Genomic DNA, 25,774 nt, shown 5'->3' on the forward strand with positions numbered 1-25,774 from the left:
ATTCTTCCAAAAACCAATGGGTGTTCTTTTTTATTTATTTTTTTAATCCCCTGGCCCCCAATGTATTATTTTAATACTCTACAGGCCCCAGAGTTTTTTAAAAAAAATTCTTTGGGGCCCCAATTTTTTTTTAACTTGTAAAGGGGGGCCCTGGAGCCAATGTTTTTTAAAAAATATTCTTTTAGGCCCCAATTTTTTTTATCTTGTAAGCGGGGCCCTGGCACCAATGTTTTTTTTAAAAAAAATTCTTTGGGGCCCCAATTTTTTTTTACTTATAAGGGGGGCCCTGGCGCCAAAGTTTTTTAAAAGATATTCTTTGGGGTCCCAATTTTTTTTTACTTGTAAGCGGGGCCCTGGCACCAATGCTTTTTAAAAAGACCTTTTATGGGGGGTCTTGGCGCCAATGTTTTTTTTTAATTTACGGGGGTCCTGGTCCCCAATAGCTGGGGGGGTTACCTTTTTTAACACTGAGATCTGTGTGGTCTGACACTGTGATGTGGAGTGGGTGGGATCTGGGGTGGGGCTTGGGGGCCGGGATGGGCGGGGCCACAAAAATTTTGTACGGGGCCCCATGATTTCTAATGACGGTCCTGGGTATATCCAATACTCAAAGAGCAGATGACAATATTAAAGAGGTTGTTCACCTTTAAGTTAACTGTTAGTATGCTGCAGAGAGTGATATGCACCGAGACAATTAATTGGTCTACATTTTTTCTGTAGAAATAAGTCTAATCAACTGGACTTGCTCTCAATTTGACTTATTTCTATAGATTAAAAAAACACAAATAATAAAAAATGTAGACCAATTGCAAATTGTCTCAGAATACCCCTCTCTACATCATACTAACAGTTAAAACACAGCAAGTCCAGTTGGTTTGATTTATTACTACAGATATACCATGACCCAGATGAAGGATAATCTTCACCATTTTTTTTTTATTATTTCACTTTTTATCTCCAGTTTCAGCCATCTGGTTGCTAGGGTCCAAATTCCCCTAGCAACCATGTATTTATTTGAATAAGAGACTGGAATATGAATAGGAGAGACCTGAATAGAAAGATGAGGAATAAAAAGTAGCAATAACAATATATTTGTAGCCTTACAGAGCATTTGTTTTTTAGATGGGGTCAGTGACCCCCCAATGGAAAGCTGGAAAGAGTCAGAAGAAGGCAGCAAATAATTCAAAAACCTTTAAAAGATGAAGGTCAATTGAAAAGTTACTTAGAATTAGCCATTATATAACATAACAAAAGTCAACTGAGAGGTGAACTACCCTTTTACATACCCTGCAGTCTGCCTGCTCCCGAGTATCTCTCATGTCTCTATAATAACCAGGATTTGCCTTTAATCCTGCTTTCTGGCTCATTCACTGATTGCAGGAGTCGACTGTTCCGCAGCTCCCACTCTGATTGGACAGTTTCATGCAGTCGCTCAGCTGATGTGAGTCTCCTCCTGGCACCGCCCCACTGTGCAACTGTCACCTAATGATTTTAATTATCACAATCCATTTTAATGACATTTTAAAAGAGCTCTTAATGCTTCTTGCCCTGCCCTGGATTATACTGAGAGGGACATGAAAGAGGTCATTGTCTCTGCTTCCTGGAAAATAACTTTATTTGCTTGTTATATATCTATATATATATATATATATATATATATATATATATATATATATATATATATATATATATATATATATCTATATATATATATATATATATATATATATATATATATATATATAGCACCAATATATTCGCCAGCACTTTACAGAGATTATACATCATTCCCATCTGTCCCTGCCCCAGTGATCTTACAATCTAAAGTCCCTTTCACATTCCCATCAGTCCCTGCCCCAGTGATCTTACAATCTAAGGTCCCTATCACATTCCCATCAGTCCCTGCCCCAGTGAGCTTACAATCTAAGGTTCCTATCACATTCCCATCAGTCCCTGCCCCAGTGAGCTTACAATCTAAGGTTCCTATCACATTCCCATCAGTCCCTGCCCCCGTGAGCTTACAATCTAAGGTTCCTATCACATTCCCATCAGTCCCTGCCCCCGTGAGCTTACAATCTAAGGTCCCTATCACATTCCTATCAGTCCCTTCCCCAGTGAGTTTACAATCTAAGGTCCCTATCACATTCCCATCAGTCCATGCCCCCGTGAGCTTACAATCTAAGGTCCCTATCACATTCTCATCAGTATCTGCTCCAGTGAGCTTACAATCTAAGGTCCCTATCAATTCTCATCTGTCCCTGTCCCAGTGGAGCTTACAATCTAAGGTCCCTATCACATTCCCATCAGTCCCTGCCCCAGTGGAGCTTACAATCTAAGGTCCCTATCACATTCCCATCAGTCCCTGTCCCAGTGGAGCTTACAATCTAAGGTTCCTATCACATTCCCATCAGTCCCTGCCCCAGTGAGCTTACAATCTAAGGTCCCTATCACATTCCCATCAGTCCCTGTCCCAGTAAGCTTACAATCTAAGGTCCCTATCACTTTCCCATCAGTCCCTGCCCCAGTTATCTAACAATCTAAGGTCCCTTTCACATTCCCATCAGTCCCTGCCCCAGTGAGCTTACAATCTTATTCAAACACACGGGTCAGTTTAATCAGGAGCCAATTAACCTGGCTCTATGTATTTGGGATGTGGTGGGAAACGGAGTACCCAGAGGAAGAACCCACAGGGAGAACATACCCACTCCTTGCATATATATATATATCCATCGGGGATTGAACCAGGACCTGTAATACATTCTGTGGACATGCCCAGACTGGCAGACTGGCTACTCTGTTGAATCCTGGGGTTCAGCAAATGAACAGCCCATTGCCCTGGTCTCTCAAGGAGAAGCCCCCAAAGGCCTGGGCCTAGGGCAGCACAATTTAAGGGTCAGCAGGCCGCCCAGGCTCATTCCTAAGGAGATGAACAAGCCACTCGTATGTGGGGGGATTGTACCAGCAAAGACTACAAGACTACTCCCATAATCCTGTGCTGTGTTTCTTGTAGGAAATGATTCTAAGTTATTAAATTGCCCCCTAATCCTCTTGACAAGGGCAGTTAGCAGTGACCCACCCAACATTACTCATCAGAGCTCAGCAGCCTCTCTCCTAAATCCCCGGCTTTTCTTTCACTGAAACCCGCAAAGCTGGACAAACAAACTCCAACCTTTCCAGAAACTCTCTGACACTGATGCAAATGATCAACCAAAGTCCCCGTTGAGTAAGAAATCCTTCCCATGCTAAACCCCCCCCAACTAATTTCCCTCACTTGGTAGGGAATCCCATAACAATAAAGAACCTCTTCCTATGCTGATAGTGAAATCTCCTTTCCTCCCCACCAATGAATCACTCATCCCCCCTCTCTTGGTAGGGAATCCCATAACCTGACTGTCCTTACAGTAAAGAACCCCTTCCTTTGCTGATGGTGAGATCTCCTTTCCTCCCCACCAATGAATCACTCATTCCCCCTCTCTTGGTAGGGAATCCCATAACCTGACTGTCCTTACAGTAAAGAACCCCTTCCTTTGCTGATGGTGAGATCTCCTTTCCTCCCCACCAATGAATCACTCATCCCCCCCTCTCTTGGTAGGGAATCCCATAACCCGACTGCCCTTACAGTAAAGAACCCCTTCCTTTGCTGATGGTGAGATCTCCTTTCCTCCCCACCAATGAATCACTCATCCCCCTCTCTTGGTAGGGAATCCCATAACCCGACTGCCCTTACAGTAAAGAACCCCTTCCTATGCTGATGGTGAGATTTTCTCCCCACCAACGAATCACTCATTCCCCCTCTCTTGGTAGGGAATCCCATAACCTGACTGTCCTTACAGTAAAGAACCCCTTCCTATACTGATGGTGAGATCTCCTTTCCTCCCCACCAATGAATCACTCATCCCCCCTCTCTTGGTAGGGAATCCCATAACCCGACTGCCCTTACAGTAAAGAACCCCTTCCTATGCTGATGGTGAGATCTCCTTTCCTCCCCACCAATGAATCACTCATTCCCCTTTCTTGGTAGGGAATCCCATAACCCGACTGCCCTTACAGTAAAGAACCCCTTCCTATGCTGATGGTGAGATTTTCTCCCCACCAACGAATCACTCATTCCCCCTCTCTTGGTAGGGAATCCCATAACTCATAACATCAGACAGGATAGAATGGGGAATGTATTCAATTACCCCAACATGGCTCTGGTTACTTATTCATTTTTGATAACTGTGCTGTAAATACATCTTTCTCCCCTTTTGACTTGTAGCCAATGGCAGTGCCAGGGCCCAGGTTAGTCTGGTGCTGGTGAGACTATCTGTCCTGGAGAGGTGCATTATATATTGCATGGAGCAACTCTATGGCGCCCAGCTATTGCTAGAGTCCTATGAACCCATATGATGTAATAGTCAGGAATGGATGTCACAACGGGCCCCAAAAAAGGGTTCTGGGTTGTAGTCCTGGAGGAGACATTTCTTATCTGCATTCATTTCAATTAGGGTTGCCACCTGGCCGGTATTTTACTGGCCTGGCCGGTAAAAGTGATGGCTGATCCCAATGTTATTAATAGGGAATAAAGATAAATATATAGGAAGGCCAGTGATCCCAATGTTATTTATAGGGAATAAAGATAAATATATAGGAAGGTCAGTGATCCCAATGTTATTAATAGGGAATAAAGATAAATATATAGGAAGGTCAGTGATCCCAATGTTATTAATAGTGAATAAAGATAAATATATAGGAAGGTCAGTGATCCCAATGTTATTAATAGGGAATAAAGATAAATATATAGGAAGGTCAGTGATCCCAATGTTATTAATAGGGAATAAAGATAAATATATAGGAAGGTCAGTGATCCCAATGTTATTAATAGGGAATAAAGATAAATATATAGGAAGGTCAGTGATCCCAATGTTATTAATAGGGAATAAAGATAAATATATAGGAAGGCCAGTGATCCCAATGTTATTAATAGGGAATAAAGATAAATATATAGGAAGGCCGGTATTTTTTTCCAGAAAAGGCAGCAACCCTAATTTCAATGCTTTCTACACACACCCAGGCCACACAATCAGAGCCAACTGTAAATCTCCTTTATGGAAAACCCCAGAAGCACCTGCTGCATGCTGGGATATGTAGGCAGGTGGCTCCCACCTATGAGCAAATGATAAAAGCTGCAAACTACATTTCCCCTAATGCACTGGGAGTTCCCTAATCCTCCCCTGTTGCATCATGGTAGAGTTTAAATGTCCAGGTCCCAGCACAGGGTCCAGTAGAGGGAGTTGCAGATCTCAGGTAAGGACTGACTCTGGGGACCTACTGTATGTTCTTCTTCCAGGACTGGGGGAGACAGACGTGGGATACAGAGATGGGCAGGTGGAGACGCATCACTTTAACCTCTTCTGTACTAAAGGCCAGTGTAGAACTTTGGGCATTATGTAATATAGGCGGTAAAATACCCCAATTTAATTTTTAATTTAATTTTTTTTAATGTGCAGTTATTGACACAGGAAAAGGGAAAAACACCTGTATATTCACTTTTAAGGTATCACTGACCCGGCTGCTTTACTATAAATCTCTTACTGTGCTGAGAATTGTAGTTCAGCAACAGCATAGAGATCACTGATCTTTTCTACACACTAGAAACGTGAGTAACTCTATTAGTAACTTTTATTTTTAATTGTATTTTTTAATTTGCATTATTTGAAATAATGTATCTTTTTTTACTTTGCAACCCCAACAAGATTTCTTTATGAAATGTATTTTCTGTTTTTTGTGGGTCACGCTTTCTGTTTGTCAGCCCTTTACTCTTAGAATCAAACCACTGTTATATAAACTGTATAACAGTTGTAATCTCAGCCATAAATCAATATTAGATAGGATCTGTGCAGCCACTGGGACAGAATGTTCTGTTATACAGATAGCTAGAATCTCAGCTGCCATAAAGCAGGACAGGACTGCTGCTTACAATGAGGATCAGATAGGATCTGTGCAGCCACTGGGACAGAATGTTCTGTTATACAGATAGCTAGAATCTCAGCTGCCATAAAGCAGGACAGGACTGCTGCTTACAATGGGGATCAGATAGGATCTGTGCAGCCACTGGGACAGAATGTTCTGTTATACAGATAGCTAGAATCTCAGCTGCCATAAAGCAGGACAGGACTGCTGCTTACAATGGGGATCAGATAGGATCTGTGCAGCCACTGGGACAGAATGTTCTGTTATACAGATAGCTAGAATCTCAGCTGCCATAAAGCAGGACAGGACTGTTGCTGTTGGATCATATAGGATCTGTGCTACTAAATGTTGGGGGCAGATAAAGTTATTTTTGGTGCAAAGTTAAATAATCATTGTTCCAGGGTTCAGTGACAGGCCAGATACTCCAGGGCTGGATAATTAATATTAAAATATGCATAAAATAAAGACAGTGTGGTTAAATGTCAGCCAGTGTGGGGTGTCACATATTTATATATATATATATATATATATATATATATATATATATATATATACATATACATACATACATACGATGTTGTAACTTTTGCTGTACCAGCAAATAAGGGGTGTGGCATACAGGAGTGGGCGGTAACCAAATGAACATAAGAAAGAGGGTGTGGGAAATTCAGGGTCTTTGCTAAGCTGAAGTAACAAACCAATATCCCGTCCCTGTTGCAGAATATGGAGTCAAATACAATAGGATGAGCCCACTGTAGACTTGATTATCAGGAGATTACCATACTGAATACCTCCCAACTGTCCCTTTTTCGGAGGGACAGTCCCTCTTTTGACAGCTCAACCCGCAGTCCCTCATTTGTACTGGAAAGTCCCTCTTTTCTCTGCACTGAACAGCCAGAAAAAGAAACAAAGTTTCTCACTTAATTGACTTTTAGCAGAGAGCCCAGAACAGCTAACAGGTGCAAATAAGATACTTTGTAACAATTTTGAGACACAAAAACACAGTTTAGATAAGGAGAAATATTTTCAAACTTTCATAACCTGCCAAATTTTGGCCACAGAAAGGGGTGTGGTTAAAAAAATTGCTGCATACGTGCGGAAAAATTTTTTTGTCCCTCTTTTTACTTCCAAAATGCCCCGCTGTACTCTCTGTACTGACTGTACTGACTGTACTCACTGAGTAACTGTTCTGTTTCTTTCCAGCAGGGGGAGCTCTTGACAACATGGCCCTGGTGAAGAGCGGCTGGTTATGGAGGCAAAGTAAGTTCCCTCATTGATGGATTTGTGCTAATAAGGTTGTACCATGCGGCACAGGTTAGAGTGTAAGCTCCGGAGATCTTTAGAAATTGGGAATTAATAGAACCCCCCACACATTAGAATCAGCACCTTCATCTGAGTTTTAACTTTCAAGGCCAAGTATTTCTTCTTGATTTCTGCTTAAGCACAGTAACAGCCAAAGTATTGGTACAAGTATTACTGAGTAACATTGAGCAGGAACAGTCTGTACAGAGAGACACCAGAAAGCTATAACAACATTGGGATTCCTATTACTTGAGGAAAAACAAATAAAAGCACACAATATATATTGTCCTCAAATATAGCTGAACTGCATCAGTAAGAACATGAATGGGAATGTTAAAAATTAAATTATGAATATGAATAATACACCCCTGCTGTAAATGATAAGGATATTAGAAGTCACTGAGGGGTTGTTCTGTGACCATATAAAGGCACAAGGCTACAGGCTGAGTTATACAGGGAACTCTGAGTATCACTCATGTATTATAAGGGATAATGTACCCCCTACTGTAAATGATAAGGATATTAGAAGTCACTGAGGGGTTGTTCTGTGACCATATAAAGGCACAAGGCTGCAGGCTGAGTTATACAGGGAACTCTGAGTATCACTCATGTATTATAAGGGATAATGTACCCCCTACTGTAAATGATAAGGATATTAGAAGTCACTGAGGGGTTGTTCTGTGACCATATAAAGGCACAAGGCTACAGGCTGAGTTATACAGGGAACTCTGAGTATCACTCATGTATTATAAGGGATAATGTACCCCCTACTGTAAATGATAAGGATATTAGAAGTCACTGAGGGGTTGTTCTGTGACCATATAAAGGCACAAGGCTGCAGGCTGAGTTATACAGGGAACTCTGAGTATCACTCATGTATTATAAGGGATAATGTACCCCCTACTGTAAATGATAAGGATATTAGAAGTCACTGAGAGGTTCTGTGACCATATAAAGACACAAGGCTGCAGGCTGAGTTATACAGGGAACTCTGAGTATCACTCATGTATTATAAGGGATAATGTACCCCCTACTGTAAATGATAAGGATATTAGAAGTCACTGAGGGGTTGTTCTGTGACCATATAAAGGCACAAGGCTGCAGGCTGAGTTATACAGGGAACTCTGAGTATCACTCATGTATTATAAGGGATAATGTACCCCCTACTGTAAATGATAAGGATATTAGAAGTCACTGAGAGGTTCTGTGACCATATAAAGACACAAGGCTGCAGGCTGAGTTATACAGGGAACTCTGAGTATCACTCATGTATTATAAGGGATACTGTACCCCCTACTGTAAATGATAAGGATATTAGAAGTCACTGAGGGGTTCTTCTGTGACCATATAAAGACACAAGGCTGCAGGCTGAGTTATACAGGGAACTCTGAGTATCACTCATGTATTATAAGGGATACTGTACCCCCTACTGTAAATGATAAGGATATTAGAAGTCACTGAGAGGTTCTGTGACCATATAAAGGCACAAGGCTGCAGGCTGAGTTATACAGGGAACTCTGAGTATCACTCATGTATTATAAGGGATAATGTACCCCCTACTGTAAATGATAAGGATATTAGAAGTCATTGAGGGGTTGTTCTGTGACCATATAAAGGCACAAGGCTACAGGCTGAGTTATACAGGGAACTCTGAGTATCACTCATGTATTATAAGGGATAATGTACCCCCTACTGTAAATGATAAGGATATTAGAAGTCACTGAGGGGTTGTTCTGTGACCATATAAAGGCACAAGGCTGCAGGCTGAGTTATACAGGGAACTCTGAGTATCACTCATGTATTATAAGGGATAATGTACCCCCTACTGTAAATGATAAGGATATTAGAAGTCCCTGAGGGGTTGTTCTGTGACCACATAAAGGCACAAGGCTGCAGGCTGAGTTATACAGGGAACTCTGAGTATCACTCATGTATTATAAGGGATAATGTACCCCCTACTGTAAATGATAAGGATATTAGAAGTCACTGAGAGGTTCTGTGACCATATAAAGACACAAGGCTGCAGGCTGAGTTATACAGGGAACTCTGAGTATCACTCATGTATTATAAGGGATACTGTACCCCCTACTGTAAATGATAAGGATATTAGAAGTCACTGAGGGGTTGTTCTGTGACCATATAAAGGCACAAGGCTGCAGGCTGAGTTATACAGGGAACTCTGAGTATCACTCATGTATTATAAGGGATAATGTACCCCCTACTGTAAATGATAAGGATATTAGAAGTCATTGAGGGGTTGTTCTGTGACCATATAAAGGCACAAGGCTACAGGCTGAGTTATACAGGGAACTCTGAGTATCACTCATGTATTATAAGGGATAATGTACCCCCTACTGTAAATGATAAGGATATTAGAAGTCACTGAGGGGTTGTTCTGTGACCATATAAAGGCACAAGGCTGCAGGCTGAGTTATACAGGGAACTCTGAGTATCACTCATGTATTATAAGGGATAATGTACCCCCTACTGTAAATGATAAGGATATTAGAAGTCACTGAGGGGTTGTTCTGTGACCATATAAAGGCACAAGGCTGCAGGCTGAGTTATACAGGGAACTCTGAGTATCACTCATGTATTATAAGGGATAATGTACCCCTACTGTAAATGATAAGGATATTAGAAGTCACTGAGGGGTTGTTCTGTGACCATATAAAGACACAAGGCTGCAGGCTGAGTTATACAGGGAACTCTGAGTATCACTCATGTATTATAAGGGATAATGTACCCCCTACTGTAAATGATAAGGATATTAGAAGTCACTGAGGGGTTGTTCTGTGACCATATAAAGACACAAGGCTGCAGGCTGAGTTATACAGGGAACTCTGAGTATCACTCATGTATTATAAGGGATAATGTACCCCCTACTGTAAATGATAAGGATATTAGAAGTCACTGAGAGGTTCTGTGACCATATAAAGACACAAGGCTGCAGGCTGAGTTATACAGGGAACTCTGAGTATCACTCATGTATTATAAGGGATAATGTAGCCCCTACTGTAAATGATAAAGATTTTAGAAGTTTTGTGCCATTTATAACTGATGACATCACTATACACAGTTTATAAGGATATAATTTACAGGGATATTTATATGTATATCATATAAATGCATCCAGGACCCACTGGTGTCCCTCTTGCATTGTACAGGCTGTGTGTTGAGGCGCTGGAAGAAGCACTGGTTTGACCTGTGGTTGGATGGGAATCTTCTCTATTATCCTGATGAAAACCGTCGCACGGTAGAAGATCGATTCCCCATGAAGTACAACTGTGTGAATGTGAGAGCCGGTCAGGAGTGCGGGGGTGAGGAGTGCGGGAAGGACAAATCCTGCCTGTTCTTATTTATCAATTTAAGGGGCAGCTGCGGGATATTTGGGGTCGTTATGGGGTATCTCCCCCAGTTTTAAGTGTTTTATCTCCTACAGGCAAGTGATTATAGTTTAACCCTTTCCATTCCAGATATTCTGCCTCCAGACGGGAGCACCCAGGAATCCCTAGTGACGGTAGAATTGAGGGATCGATCCAATTTGCTGCTCTGCGCTGAGAGTGAGGATGATGCTGTGTAGGTATCTGGGTGCTGGGTGACAAACCTTGGGGCCACAGGGAAAGCAAACATCTGATTGGATATTATGAAGTACCATCGATACAGCGCCACATATACAGACCAACCCAGGCTGGTACTGTCTCTCTGCTGGTCTAGGAACCAGAACAACTGAGTTTGACCCAAAGGAAGAGCATGGGGTTATAATACTTGTCAGTGTAGGAATTTGATCTAATACTGGACTGCACACAACCTCTGCTGGGCTGCCACTACCTGTATCCACCCATATGTACTGATGGGTCTTTATGGAGACTGACTGGGGATATTGAGCCTACTCCCATGTCTAATTCAGATATTGAACAATAAGTAAACCTTTAAATAAGTGAATGTAAAATTCACGAGGGTCCTATTCTAAGCACTTTTGCAATGTACAATCATTATTTATTCTTTTTTCATTCCAAGATATTAAGGGATACATATACTGTTAATATGAATGAATTTTGTTACAACAGCACCACCTGCTGGTCAGTTTCCCACCAGTCTGACCAGCAAGTAGTCAAGGAAGTTGTCAGGAGAAAGAAAGAGGCTGATGTTCTTCTGCTTAGGAAAGATGTGAGAAAGGTTTCTGATTGATTTTTCTCTATTTGTAGCGCATGGCAGATGGCCCTAATGGACACACAGTTCTATCCGGTAAGTGACCTCACTACCATGTGGCTCTTTCTATCTCTGGTTTGCCTACCTAACCGGGGTAGTAGGATCATGGCTACAATGTACTGAATATCACTGATGTATATGGGCAACAGTACAGCAGCCCTATCCTATAAAACAGAACAGGCAATTCCATGTATAATACCCCAGAACACACAGCAGATAAATACAGTGCCAATTCCATGTATAATACCCCAGAACACACAGCAGGATAAATACAGTGTCAATTCCATGTATAATACCCCAGAACACACAGCAGGATAAATACAGTGTCAATTCCATGTATAATACCCCAGAACACACAGCAGATAAATACAGGGCCAATTCCATGTATAATACCCCAGAACACACAGCAGATAAATACAGTGCCAATTCCATGTATAATACCCCAGAACACACAGCAGATAAATACAGGGCCAATTCCATGTATAATACCCCAGAACACACAGCAGATAAATACAGTGTCAATTCCATGTATAATACCCCAGAACACACAGCAGATAAATACAGAGCCAATTCCATGTACAATACCCCAGAACACACAGCAGAATAAATACAGGGCTAATTCCATGTATAATACCCCAGAACACACAGCAGATAAATACAGTGCCAATTCCATGTATAATACCCCAGAACACACAGCAGGATAAATACAGTGTCAATTCCATGTATAATACCCCAGAACACACAGCAGATAAATACAGTGCCAATTCCATGTATAATACCCCAGAACACACAGCAGGATAAATACAGTGTCAATTCCATGTATAATACCCCAGAACCCACAGCAGATAAATACAGGGCCAATTCCATGTACAATACCCCAGAACACACAGCAGAATAAATACAGGGCTAATTCCATGTATAATACCCCAGAACACACAGCAGATAAATACAGTGCCAATTCTATGTATAATACCCCAGAACACACAGGCCAGATAAATATAGTGCCAATTCCATGTATAATACCCCAGAACACACAGCAGATAAATACAGTGCCAATTCCATGTACAATACCCCAGAACACACAGCAGAATAAATACAGGGCTAATTCCATGTATAATACCCCAGAACACACAGCAGATAAATACAGTGCCAATTCCATGTATAATACCCCAGAACACACAGCAGGATAAATACAGTGCCAATTCCATGTACAATACCCCAGAACACACAGCAGATAAATACAGTGCCAATTCCATGTATAATACCCCAGAACACACAGCAGGATAAATACAGTGCCAATTCCATGTACAATACCCCAGAACACACAGCAGAATAAATACAGGGCTAATTCCATGTATAATACCCCAGAACACACAGCAGATAAATACAGTGCCAATTCTATGTATAATACCCCAGAACACACAGGCCAGATAAATATAGTGCCAATTCCATGTATAATACCCCAGAACACACAGCAGATAAATACAGTGCCAATTCCATGTACAATACCCCAGAACACACAGCAGAATAAATACAGGGCTAATTCCACGTATAATACCCCAGAACACACAGCAGATAAATACAGTGCCAATTCCATGTATAATACCCCAGAACACACAGCAGGATAAATACAGTGCCAATTCCATGTACAATACCCCAGAACACACAGCAGATAAATACAGTGCCAATTCCATGTATAATACCCCAGAACACACAGCAGGATAAATACAGTGCCAATTCCATGTACAATACCCCAGAACACACAGCAGAATAAATACAGGGCTAATTCCATGTATAATACCCCAGAACACACAGCAGGATAAATACAGTGTCAATTCCATGTATAATACCCCAGAACACACAACAGATAAATGCAGGGCCAATTCCATGTATAATACCCCAGAACACACAGCAGATAAATACAGGGCCAATTCCATGTATAATACCCCAGAACACACAGCAGATAAATACAGGGCCAATTCCATGTATAATACCCCAGAACACACAGCAGATAAATACAGTGCCAATTCCATGTATAATACCCCAGAACACACAGCAGATAAATACAGTGTCAATTCCATGTATAATACCCCAGAACACACAGCAGATAAATACAGAGCCAATTCCATGTACAATACCCCAGAACACACAGCAGAATAAATACAGGGCTAATTCCATGTATAATACCCCAGAACACACAGCAGATAAATACAGTGCCAATTCCATGTATAATACCCCAGAACACACAGCAGGATAAATACAGTGTCAATTCCATGTATAATACCCCAGAACACACAGCAGATAAATACAGTGCCAATTCCATGTATAATACCCCAGAACACACAGCAGGATAAATACAGTGCCAATTCCATGTACAATACCCCAGAACACACAGCAGAATAAATACAGGGCTAATTCCATGTATAATACCCCAGAACACACAGCAGATAAATACAGTGCCAATTCCATGTACAATACCCCAGAACACACAGCAGAATAAATACAGGGCTAATTCCATGTATAATACCCCAGAACACACAGCAGATAAATACAGTGCCAATTCTATGTATAATACCCCAGAACACACAGGCCAGATAAATATAGTGCCAATTCCATGTATAATACCCCAGAACACACAGCAGATAAATACAGTGCCAATTCCATGTACAATACCCCAGAACACACAGCAGAATAAATACAGGGCTAATTCCATGTATAATACCCCAGAACACACAGCAGATAAATACAGTGCCAATTCCATGTATAATACCCCAGAACACACAGCAGGATAAATACAGTGCCAATTCCATGTACAATACCCCAGAACACACAGCAGAATAAATACAGGGCTAATTCCATGTATAATACCCCAGAACACACAGCAGATAAATACAGTGCCAATTCCATGTATAATACCCCAGAACACACAGCAGGATAAATACAGTGTCAATTCCATGTATAATACCCCAGAACACACAACAGATAAATGCAGGGCCAATTCCATGTATAATACCCCAGAACACACAGCAGATAAATACAGTGCCAATTCCATGTATAATACCCCAGAACACACAGCAGATAAATACAGGGCCAATAGAAAATTATGGATGACCTATGATTTGCATGTAAAGAGGGCTGCAGGGCCCATGTGTTGTGCCACTGATAATACCCCCATGCTGTAGGGAAAGTCTTTAGTGCAGGTGCAGCTCAGTCTGGCCAAGCTTTCATTATATTGCGCCCATGCATGTGGCTCGATTGTATTGATGTTCAGTGATATGAGCCGGGAAAGATACAGCAAGAATTGAAGTGAATAAGACAGACTGTTCCTGCAGGAATAAATCAATCCAATCTCCTGGCTAGTTTTTCAGTATAGAATGTCCTGAAATAACTTTGGTTTTAATCAGTACATTAACCCATTGGGGTACCAGACAGGGATTGAGTGTGTCTATGTACCATGTGTCATTAGAAATTGCCTTGTAAAGAGTGGGGAGATTGCACATATAGAAGGAGACAGCAGGGCAAGAAGGAGACAGCAGGGCAAAAAGGAGACAGCAGGACAAGAGTGAGACAGTAGGACAAGAGTGAGACAGTAGGGCAAGAAGGAGATAGCAGGGCAAGAAGGAGACAGCAGGGCAAGAGGGAGACAGTAGAGCAAGATTGAGACAGCAGGGAAAGATTGAGACAGCAGGGCAAGAGGGAGACAGCAGGACAAGAGGGAGACAGAAGAGCAAGGTGGAGACAGTAGGGCAAGAAGGAGACAGCATGGCAAGACGGAGACAGCAAAGCAAGATGGAGACAGCAGGGCAAGAGGGAGACAACAGGGCAAGATGGAGACAACAGGGCAAGAGGGAGACAGTAGGTCAAGATGGAGACAGCAGGGCAAGAAGGAGACAGAAAAGCAAGGTGGAGACAGCTGGGCAAGATTGAGACAGCAGAGCAAGGTGGAGACAGTAGGGCAAGAGGAAGACAGTAGAACAAGGTGGAGACAGTAGGGTAAGATGGAGACAGCAGGGCAAGAGGAAGACAGTAGAGCAAGGTGGAGACAGTAGGGCAAGATGGAGACAGCAGGGCAAGAGGAAGACAGTAAAACAAGGTGGAGACAGTAGGGTAAGATGGAGACAGCAGGGCAAGAGGAAGACAGCAGAGCAAGGTGGAGACAGTAGGGTAAGATGGAGACAGCAGGGCAAGAGGAAGACAGCAGGGCAAGACGGAGACAGCAGGCCAAGAGGGAGACAGTAGGGCAAGACGTAGACAGAAGAGCAAGAGGAAGACAGTAGGGTAAATGAGAGGCAGCAGAGCAAAGTAGAGATAGTAGGACAAGAAGGAGAGAGTCGGGCAAGAGGGAGACAGTAGGACAAGATATAGACAGTAGGGCAAGATGTAGATAGTAGATGACCGGCTGCTTAATCCTTTTGTTAAATCTCTGCCCCAGAATTGTCTCCTTATCATCCTCACTAAGAGTGATCACCAGTCATATGGACCCTCAGTCCTGTACTTTATTATATCCCAGAAGCTTCCACTTCAGTCTCATTCCACTGACGCAGCATTATAATCCCCCTTATCTTCAGTTAGTGGGCCAAACCATTCTCTACTGCAGCACCAGTTGGGGCCCTAATACATAGAGCAGTTTCTCTCCTGGATTCTACCTCCCTAAATCTCTTTCTTCCCCCGTACAGGTGAATGTATATGACCCATATGATGATCATTATCAGGCAGTTCCATTCAATGCCCACCATGCAGCCTACACCAATCAGGGTTATTATGGGCACGGTTATGGTAAGTTTAAATTATTAAATGGTTGGTGTTGGTTTAATCTCCTAGAGACTGTTGGTACAGCTATGGTACATGTTATTGCATATATATATATATATATATATATATGTATAAATATTTATGTATATAGTAACTGAGTCTGTGCTGCCCTCTAGTGGCCACATCATTTCAACACACCGTCTGAATATCAAGGTTTATCTTACAGTTCATTGGTTTCCGCCCTGTAACTTTGCTTTTTATTGGTTGCTGGCTTACTGGATGTTACTTGTTCTTGTGGGGGGTTACAGCAAAGGTAGGGTGTCCCTACTACCCAACTAGCAACTCATATAGCCCCTCTGATTCTCTTTCCCCCTACAGTTCCTTTCATTGTCAGAGACGACCCTTACCGCTATTCCTATGGAGAACAGACGGAGCAGGGAATTCTTGCCGGAGCGGTAACAGGCTCAGCCCTCCGTTCCCTTGTTTGGCTGCCATGTTGGTTCTGAGAAAATATAGAGGACTTACCCAACCTTGTTAGGATTAAAGGATAAGTAAACCTAAAATAAGTGAATGTAAAATTGATGAGGGGACTATTCTAAGCACTTTTGTAATGTACATTCATTGTTTATTTATTTTTAATTCCAAGATATTAAGGGATACATGTACTGTTAATATGAATGAATTGTGTTACAACAGCGCCACCTGCTGGTCAGTTTCCCACCAGTCTGACCAGCAAGTAGTCAAGGAAGTTGTCAGGAGAAAGAAAGAGGTTGATGTTCTTCTGCTTAGGAAAGATGTGAGAAAGGTTTCTAATTTTATTCCTAAGCAGAAGAACATCAGTCTCTTTCTTTCTCCTGACAACTTCCTTGACTACTTGCTGGTCAGACTGGTGGGAAACTGACCAGCAGGTGGCGCTGTTGTAACAAAATTCATTCATATTAACAGTACAATCCAATATCTTGGAATTAAAAATAAACAATAAAATGATTGTACATTGCAAAAGTGCTCAGAATAGCCCCCTCCTCAATTTTACATTCACTTATGTTATAGGTTTACTTATCCTTTTACCGCCATTGTTAAACTATAGCTCCCAGCAATGCTTGGCACCGCAGATGCCGGATATCTATGGGATTCACAGCACTAGGTCAAATCTTACAGCCATTAAATCTTGTCTCTAATCATCCAATAAAAGACAACTGTGCTGAGCTCTTCCATAGTATTGTTTTGTTATTGACCCCCCCCCATGTTATAATGACCATCAAGTTAGAAGAATGGGCTCAAATGTCCTAAATAACAATATGAAATAAACATTATATTTTTATGGAGCGTTTTAAAGGAAATCTCTGCATCTTAATTGCTCTGGGTCCATTATGTATAAGACACCTGGGGTTTAACTGTCATTGTGTTGACACCGTTGTGACATTACCAGTGTTTTATGACGCTACAATCAATATCAATGTCAATATGAAATCAAAATTTACTTGCAATACTGAAGGTCAGGAGGGTTTAGACTCCATAACATCCAATGTCATGGGCTGGGCCCGTTCTGATTCTAGTAAAACTGTGCACTGCCTCTTCCTATTTATCTTATGGTGAGACTGCAGGCAATGCTCCTTCTCAGCTGTGCGGTGATGTGAGTGCACAAACATATTGAGGTCAGCGCACATAACAAATTGTGGTGCTCACAAAGAATTTTCTGTGAAAACACAAAATTCTGTATTTATTCTGACCTGCACACACATATTTTTTTTTAAAAAATACCCACGCACATAGCCAAGAAGGAATCAGAGGGAACATTGACTGCTGGCCCCCCTTAGCTCATAAAAAGGTTACAGATATATAGAAACATTGGGGTGTCACCCTGCTATAGTTCCAGGGGTACCCAGGGTACAAATAAGCACTCACCCCAAATCTCCCCCTAACTGACCTTCAGACTGGGCCCCCTTAGCTCATAACAAGGTTACAGATATATAGAAACATTGGGGTGTCACCCTGCTATAGTTCCAGGGGTACCCAGGGTACAAATAAGCACTCACCCCAAATCTCCCCCTAACTGACCTTCAAACTGGGCCCCCTTAGCTCATAACAAGGTTATAGATATATAGAAACATTGGGGTGTCACCCTGCTATAGTTCCAGGGGTACCCAGGGTACAAATAAACACTCACCCCAAATCTCCCCCTAACTGGCCTTCAGACTGGGCCCCTTAGCTCATAACAAGGTTACAGATATATAGAAACATTGGGGTGGCACCCTGCTATAGTTCCAGGGGTACCCAGGGCACAAATAAATACTCACCCCAAATCTCCCCCTAACTGACCTTCAGGCTGGGCCCCCTTAGCTCATAACAAGGTTACAGATATATAGAAACATTGGGGTAACAGTCACCCTGCTATAGTTCCAGGGGTACCCAGGGTACAAATAAACACTCACCCCAAATCTCCCCCTAACTGACCTTCAGACTGGGCCCCTTAGCTCATAACAAGGTTACAGATATATAGAAACATTGGGGTAACAGTCACCCTGCTATAGTTCCAGGGGTACCCAGGGTACAAATAAACACTCACCCCAAATCTCCCCCTAACTGACCTTCAGACTGGGCCCCCTTAGCTCATAACAAGGTTACAGATACATAGAAACATTGGGGTAACAATCACCCTGCTATAGTTCCAGGGGTACCCAGGGCACAAATAACCACTCAAGCAAATGAGCATTTTCCCCAATTCACCCCCATACTAACTTTGTTGCTGAGAAGCCCCTGCAAGTACTCTGCACCCTGATATAGAGGAGCCCCATAGTTTGGAAACCACTGCTCTAGGGCCACGTTAATAATAGAGTTCAGCAGGGGGAATTTCAGAGCTCTGGGTGAAAATGTTTCCATAAATTGCCTACTCTACACAAGTGATCTCTGACCTGCTCTATTTTGCCCCCTATATTTACGTCTCTCTAACCCCATTGGTTAGAGATCACCATTATATTGTCAGATTATTATTCTGCTGATACTCCGTGTACAAGTGGCAATAATGCTCATATAATAAACAATCAGTTCATGGGCTGAGAGAAGAGGACAGGAAAGAAAGAAGTGGGAACAAATATATTAAAGGGGAACTACACCCAAACATAAATTCTGCTTAATAAAATAAAATATATTTCTAAACACCTTTCCAATATCTGTTCATTTCTCATTCTCACTGGATATATAGTTTATTTAACTGTGCTACTGAAATCAGTGTCTTTCTGTTTCTCTGCACTGCTGGTCCTGACTCCTGAAAGAATTTAACAGAAGCCAGCTGATGAACAGACCTGGAGTTGAAGAACAGCACCACAGCATTTCCTCACTCGTCACCTTTTAGGTTTTTGGAATCCAATTCCAAGTTCCATTCCTGTCTGCTCAGTAGGGAGGCTCTATGTAGGCTCTTCCAATGCAGCTCAAAATAAAAAGGGGTCACAATGCAGTTTAGGGGGTTCTCGTCATGGTGGAGTTGCTGGGAATGTGAATGCAGAGGAGAAATGGCCTCTATCGGGGCACGGACTTATGTGAATGATTCAAGATTTAGTTGGGGATAGCAAAATGGCAATACAGAGGGACATTAGGGTTTGGGAGCTACAAGGCACAAGGTCCTATTTTCCAGTAGGCCAATGAGGCCACATCACCCCCCTGTAAATAAGAGGAGAAACTAATTACAATCCTCCAAGTTGCTCCGAATTCCCTGCTAGGGTTGTCACCTGGCCGGTATTTTACTGACCTGGCCGGTAAAAATGACGCTTGATGCCAATGTTATTAATAGGAAAAAACATCAAGAATATAAGAAGGCCGGTATTTGTTTTCCAGAAAAGGTGGCCCTATTCCCCGCACAAGGGAGCTTTTCCACCAGTCAGTAAGTGCAGTGCTGGTTCCCCATAATGAATGTTCCTCTGCTCAGATAGCAATGGCATGTCACGTGTTAGGGTAGGACTACATGGACGTTTTCGGCGCGATCCAACGCGCTGCGACAAATCGCATGCAACGGAAATAAGGTAAGTGAATGCATTGTCGGATGGTGTCGAAAAGTTGATCCGAAGCGACTGTCGGATGCAGAAGCTGAACGCTGCGTCTGCATCCGACATTCCATTACTTATCTTCTTTCCACTGCATGCGATTTGACGCCGATGTTTTGTTGCAGTGTCTTTGATCGCCCTCGAAAACGTCCATGTAGTCCTACCCTTAGAGCCGTATGGAAAATAGGGACCCCACCCCAATGCATCATGGGTGTCTGTGCCGATTGTCTCACAATCAATATCACTTTAACGAGCCATTTCTTCAATCAATGCTGAGATCATTAGTGCAATTAGTCCCTGTATGAACATCACACTACTATGTACTAGAAGTTTGGTAGGTTTTATTAAGGGCCCTTACTCACGAGCGGTTGTAGCTGCGCTCCCCTGCGTTCCGTTTTTCTGCGTTCAGCCGCAGGGGAGCGCAGGAATAGACACATTACATTTTTTCCAATGGGGCTGTACTCACACAGGAGCGTGTAGGCGCCGAACGCAGGAAAAATGCAGCATGTTGCGTCTCAACTTGCGTTCGCCACCTACACGCGCCTGTGTGAGTACAGCCCCATTGGAAAAAATGTAATGTGTCTATTCCTGCGCTCCCCTGCCGCTGAACGCAGAAAAACGGAACGCAGGGGAGCGCAGCTACAACCGCTCGTGAGTAAGAACCCTTAAGCACAAGGTCATGGATGTGGATCTTTTTTCCACCTCAGTTACCAGGCACCTTCTTTCTGACTGGGGAATCAAGAAAGCCTTAAATTCTCCATAAATTAGATACGCAATTATGAAAAGGAGGCAAACTGAAGGCCCCATTACTTTACTAGACTGAGATCCCTGTACCCTAGAGGCAGGGCCCCATAGGGTTAAGAGGAACATTTCTTATAATCAGACACACAATATACAGGTACAAAGCGCAGTACAAAGGGACTGACTGTGTTGGGTGAGAGTTCTGTGCAGGCTCTTTAATTACACCAGGAGATTAGAATAAGAGTAAATGGACTGTGTCATTACACTTTAATTAATGGGAGGCTCCGGCACAGAATTAATTAGGCAGCGGCAAGGCCTGTGAGACCAAGGCTGCTGTATTAAATAAGTTGGGAAAGAAATCAGGTTAGTGCGCTGCAGATATTTCTAAGGATACGATAATGGTGCTAGTCATGGGGGTGGGGCATATGTTGTGGGGGGTATTATACATGGAATTGACACTGTATTTATCTGCTGTGTGTTCTGGGGTAATATACATGGAATTGGCCCTGTATTTATCTGCTGTGTGTTCTGGGGTATTATACATGGAATTGACACTGTATTTATCTGCTGTGTGTTCTGGGGTATTATACATGGAATTGGCACTGTATTTATCTGCTGTGTGTTCTGGGGTATTATACATGGAATTGGCCCTGTATTTATCTGCTGTGTGTTCTGGGGTATTATACATGGAATTGGCCCTGTATTTATCTGCTGTGTGTTCTGGGGTATTATACATGGAATTGGCCCTGTATTTATCCTGCTGTGTGTTCTGGGGTATTATACATGGAATTGGCACTGTATTTATCTGCTGTGGGTTCTGGGGTATTATACATGGAATTGGCACTGTATTTATCCTGCTGTGTGTTCTGGGGTATTATACATGGAATTGACACTGTATTTATCTGCTGTGTGTTCTGGGGTATTATACATGGAATTGACACTGTATTTATCTGCTGTGTGTTCTGGGGTATTATACATGGAATTGGCACTGTATTTATCCTGCTGTGTGTTCTGGGGTATTATACATGGAATTGGCACTGTATTTATCTGCTGTGTGTTCTGGGGTATTATACATGGAATTGGCCCTGTATTTATCTGCTGTGTGTTCTGGGGTATTATACATGTAATTGGCACTGTATTTATCTGCTGTGTGTTCTGGGGTATTATACATGGAATTGACCCTGTATTTATCTGCTGTGTGTTCTGGGGTATTATACATGGAATTGGCACTGTATTTATCTGCTGTGTGTTCTGGGGTATTATACATGGAATTGGCCCTGTATTTATCTGCTGTGTGTTCTGGGGTATTATACATGGAATTGGCCCTGTATTTATCCTGCTGTGTGTTCTGGGGTATTATACATGGAATTGGCACTGTATTTATCTGCTGTGTGTTCTGGGGTATTATACATGGAATTGGCCCTGTATTTATCTGCTGTGTGTTCTGGGGTATTATACATGGAATTGGCACTGTATTTATCTGCTGTGTGTTCTGGGGTATTATACATGGAATTGACCCTGTATTTATCTGCTGTGTGTTCTGGGGTATTATACATGGAATTGGCACTGTATTTATCTGCTGTGTGTTCTGGGGTATTATACATGGAATTGGCACTGTATTTATCTGCTGTGTGTTCTGGGGTATTATACATGGAATTGGCCCTGTATTTATCTGCTGTGTGTTCTGGGGTATTATACATGGAATTGGCACTGTATTTATCTGCTGTGGGTTCTGGGGTATTATACATGGAATTGGCACTGTATTTATCTGCTGTGTGTTCTGGGGTATTATACATGGAATTGGCACTGTATTTCAAACCTTAAATAAACCTAAGTGGGTTGCTTTGCCTCCAATAAGGATGAATTAAAGTTTAGTAATCCAAGCATGGGGTGAACAGTCATTTTTTTTAGAATTTATATGTTTTTTAAATTAAGCCACCCACCCCAAAACAGTTTGTTTCCACCTCAAATATCTGTCATATCTTAAACAGAAGGTCTTTAGTAGTAACTGTTGGGTCTGGATGAACGTTCCCTCTAATTTTCTTGTGTGCTCGATATGTATGTATTTTGCATAGCTTGTGATAGTGTTGTGGGATCAGCTTAGAGGGAACCAGAGTCCAGACCCAATTCTGTGTTTATACATTGAAAATAAACCATTCTACACCCACCTGACAGCCTCTAGGTGATACTAAATACCCTAACAATAAGGTTGGCTCCATGTGCCAGTGCAAGTAGAGATGGTGTATATACTGACGCAGCTTCTGGGTATTTACCGTGTAACCAGCTTCTTTGCTTTGGCTCCAACAGAACTTCATGTAGAGAAGCAAATAGCCCCGTTCTCACATTACTCGGCTCTTTCATACCTGCGCCTACACAGAACCAAAAAAATACATCTTTGCTTCTGATCAGAAACATGTACATTCTACTTTATTCAATTTAATAGTGATAAAAAATAATTTAAATCAACAATGCAACTTTTTTTCTTCCAGATACAGATCTCTGGGTGTGGTACTGCCCTGTGAGCCTCCCTGAAAACAATATGGCTGCTCTCACCGATATGTTTACAAATATACAGACTGACTGCCACTTTAATCTGGGGTCACACACTTAAAGGGGGCTTCACCTTTAAATTAACTGTTAGTATGATGTAGAGAGATATTGTGAGACAATTTGCAACTAGTTTACATTTTTCTATCATTTCTGGTTTTAGAGTTATTTCGTTTTTTATTCAGCAGCTCTCCAGTTTGCAATTTCAGCAATCTGGTTGCTAAAGCCCAATTTACCCTAGCAACCATGCACTGATTTGAATAAGAAACTGGAATATGAATAGGAGAGGCTGGAATAGAAAGGAGTCAATAAAAAATTAGCAATGACAAAACATGTGTAGCTAAGAGCAGCGACGAATGGTCAGATTCGTGGAGACACGGGCGACAAATCTCCTCTTATTCGGGGCAACTAATCTCCCTGAACTGCTTTCCCCTGCCTTCCAGCCAGCTAGAGTGTAAATCGCCGGCGGGGTGGCACTCAGAGCGCTTCGTTTTCCGTAGTCGCCCGAAGTTGAAACTCACATTTTGATAAATCTGCCCCTAAAAGTTAATGTAAAGGTGAACCACTCCTTGTAAGGCCCATGGCACACAAAGTCATTCATTGTATCAGCTTTGCATTCGTGGCAGGATACAAATAGCCCAATTAACCATCTTATTGCCAGGGTTTTCATGGAGAATACACAAGAATTAAATGTTGAATTAAAGTTCAAAATTGTCAGGAATCATCTTGCCAGTTACCATGCGGTGTGGCACAGATCACAGAGTAACCTGGAAACATATTCTACTGTGTCAGTCTGTAATGGACATCATATCATCTACATTCTAAGCGTTTAATGTGAATATTTACAGTCTACCTGTTTAATTACCATCAGGCTCGGACAAGGGGCTACAGTAAAATGCAATAGAAAGTCACTGTTTATTGGGCACGTGTGGGAGGCTGGTTTTGCTTCTAGGTACTTTAAATGCCAGGGCCTCGGCTGAGGGAGGAAAATGGACAGGTCTCAAGCTTCTCTGTGCCTAAGGGCAAGGCCAGACGTGGCGATTTTACGTTGCGTTTTTAAAAAAGCTCCGTCGGGTGTAAATACACAAACTGCACTACCACTGAAACTAATGGAAAACGCACTATGGCAATTATTACAGGGCGCGTGCAAGCTGAAATCCGCCACGGGACGCCAGTATTGGTGTTTTTCAGCAGAAACGCCAATACGTCACAAAACTACCAAATCAATAGATTCTATGCATGTTTGAAACCATACTTTACGTAAATATGCAGCGTATTTTAAATATGGCGTCCAAATTCTCGCAAGATAAATGACGCATATATACGTTTTTGCATGTAAATAGCTTTTCTACTTGGCTTAAATTCGTCAGAGATGTCTTCCTCCAAAGTCAGCGGAATTATGGGGAACAAGAACAGGGAGAAGCAAATGTTGGGAAAAGAAACCTACATGCTGAAAAACGCATGTTGATGGTTGCGTGTGGTTTCAGTGGTGAATTTACGTCCGACGGAGTTTTTTTGAAAACGAAACGTAAAAATGCCACGTCTGGCCTTGCCCTAAACAGCCAATAAAGAACAGGTTAAACCACAAATCGGTATTGTTTCACTTGGCAAGGCTTCAGTGCAGCCTGGAATCATTTACCCGTTAGATAATCAGTGTTCGTCAAACAGCAAAAAACTGGAGCGGTCTGGGCCATGGCACACATGGGGATGGGTTGTCTAGAACCTTTGAGTGGGCAGTGTCCCAATGCAGAGATCATTTTGATAATGGTACACCAAGCAATATTTAAGGCAAACATAACAAATCATCCCTTCATTAAAGGAGAACTAAAGCCTAACTGAAGAAGTAGGTAGACATGTTGCACATGATGTTTTGTGCTTCTGTACCAGCCCAATCACAGCCCTTTAGCAGTAAAGATCTGTGTCTGCAAAGATGCCCCAGTAGCTCCCCATCTTCTTTTCTGCTGATTCACTGCACATGCTCTGTGCTGCTGTCACTTACTGAGCTTAGGGACCCACTCACAATATACAGTACACATAGAATAGAAATGTCACAATATAAGGCTGATTAGTAATTAATACAGATAATTACTACATGGCAGCACAGAAACCAGTGCAATTAGCATCAGAATTGAATAATCAGCAAACCTGTAGCATCAGCTTATATTACAGCCAGGGAAGCTCATTTTCTGATGGATAATTAGTGACGAGCCCTAAGCTTAGCTTCTCAACAG

General features: G+C 42.1%; 1 protein-coding gene across 2 annotated transcripts; it reads left to right on the forward strand.

The window, feature by feature from the left end:
- Positions 1-5,241: 5,241 nt before the first annotated feature.
- On the forward strand, positions 5,242-16,870 carry LOC108710050 (pleckstrin homology domain-containing family B member 1). Of its 2 annotated transcripts, none has more exons than XM_018250420.2 (7): positions 5,242-5,286; positions 7,156-7,212; positions 10,422-10,574; positions 10,731-10,833; positions 11,463-11,502; positions 16,143-16,242; positions 16,597-16,870. In XM_018250420.2, the coding sequence occupies exons 2-7, from the start codon at positions 7,176-7,178 to the stop codon at positions 16,722-16,724; spliced, it is 561 nt and encodes a 186-aa protein (XP_018105909.1). In that variant the 5' UTR covers positions 5,242-5,286; positions 7,156-7,175; the 3' UTR covers positions 16,725-16,870. The 2 variants fall into 2 exon arrangements, with proteins under 2 accessions (XP_018105909.1, XP_018105910.1); XM_018250421.2 differs by lacking the exon at positions 5,242-5,286 and adding an exon at positions 5,526-5,638.
- The last annotated feature ends 8,904 nt before the right edge of the window (positions 16,871-25,774 follow it).

The sequence above is a fragment of the Xenopus laevis genome, chromosome 2S (genome assembly GCF_017654675.1).
Source record: "Xenopus laevis strain J_2021 chromosome 2S, Xenopus_laevis_v10.1, whole genome shotgun sequence".
Taxonomy (NCBI): domain Eukaryota; kingdom Metazoa; phylum Chordata; class Amphibia; order Anura; family Pipidae; genus Xenopus; species Xenopus laevis.

What these genes read in the sequence shown, in the direction of transcription:
- LOC108710050 (XM_018250420.2), top strand. Translation starts at nt 7,176, where the DNA reads ATGGCCCTGGTGAAGAGCGGCTGGTTATGGAGGCAAA. An exon ending in CGGCTGGTTATGGAGGCAAA is followed by an intron (nt 7,213 to 10,421) that starts GTAAGTTCCCTC and finishes TGCATTGTACAG; the next exon opens with GCTGTGTGTTGAGGCGCTGG. An exon ending in TTATTATGGGCACGGTTATG is followed by an intron (nt 16,243 to 16,596) that starts GTAAGTTTAAAT and finishes TTCCCCCTACAG; the next exon opens with TTCCTTTCATTGTCAGAGAC.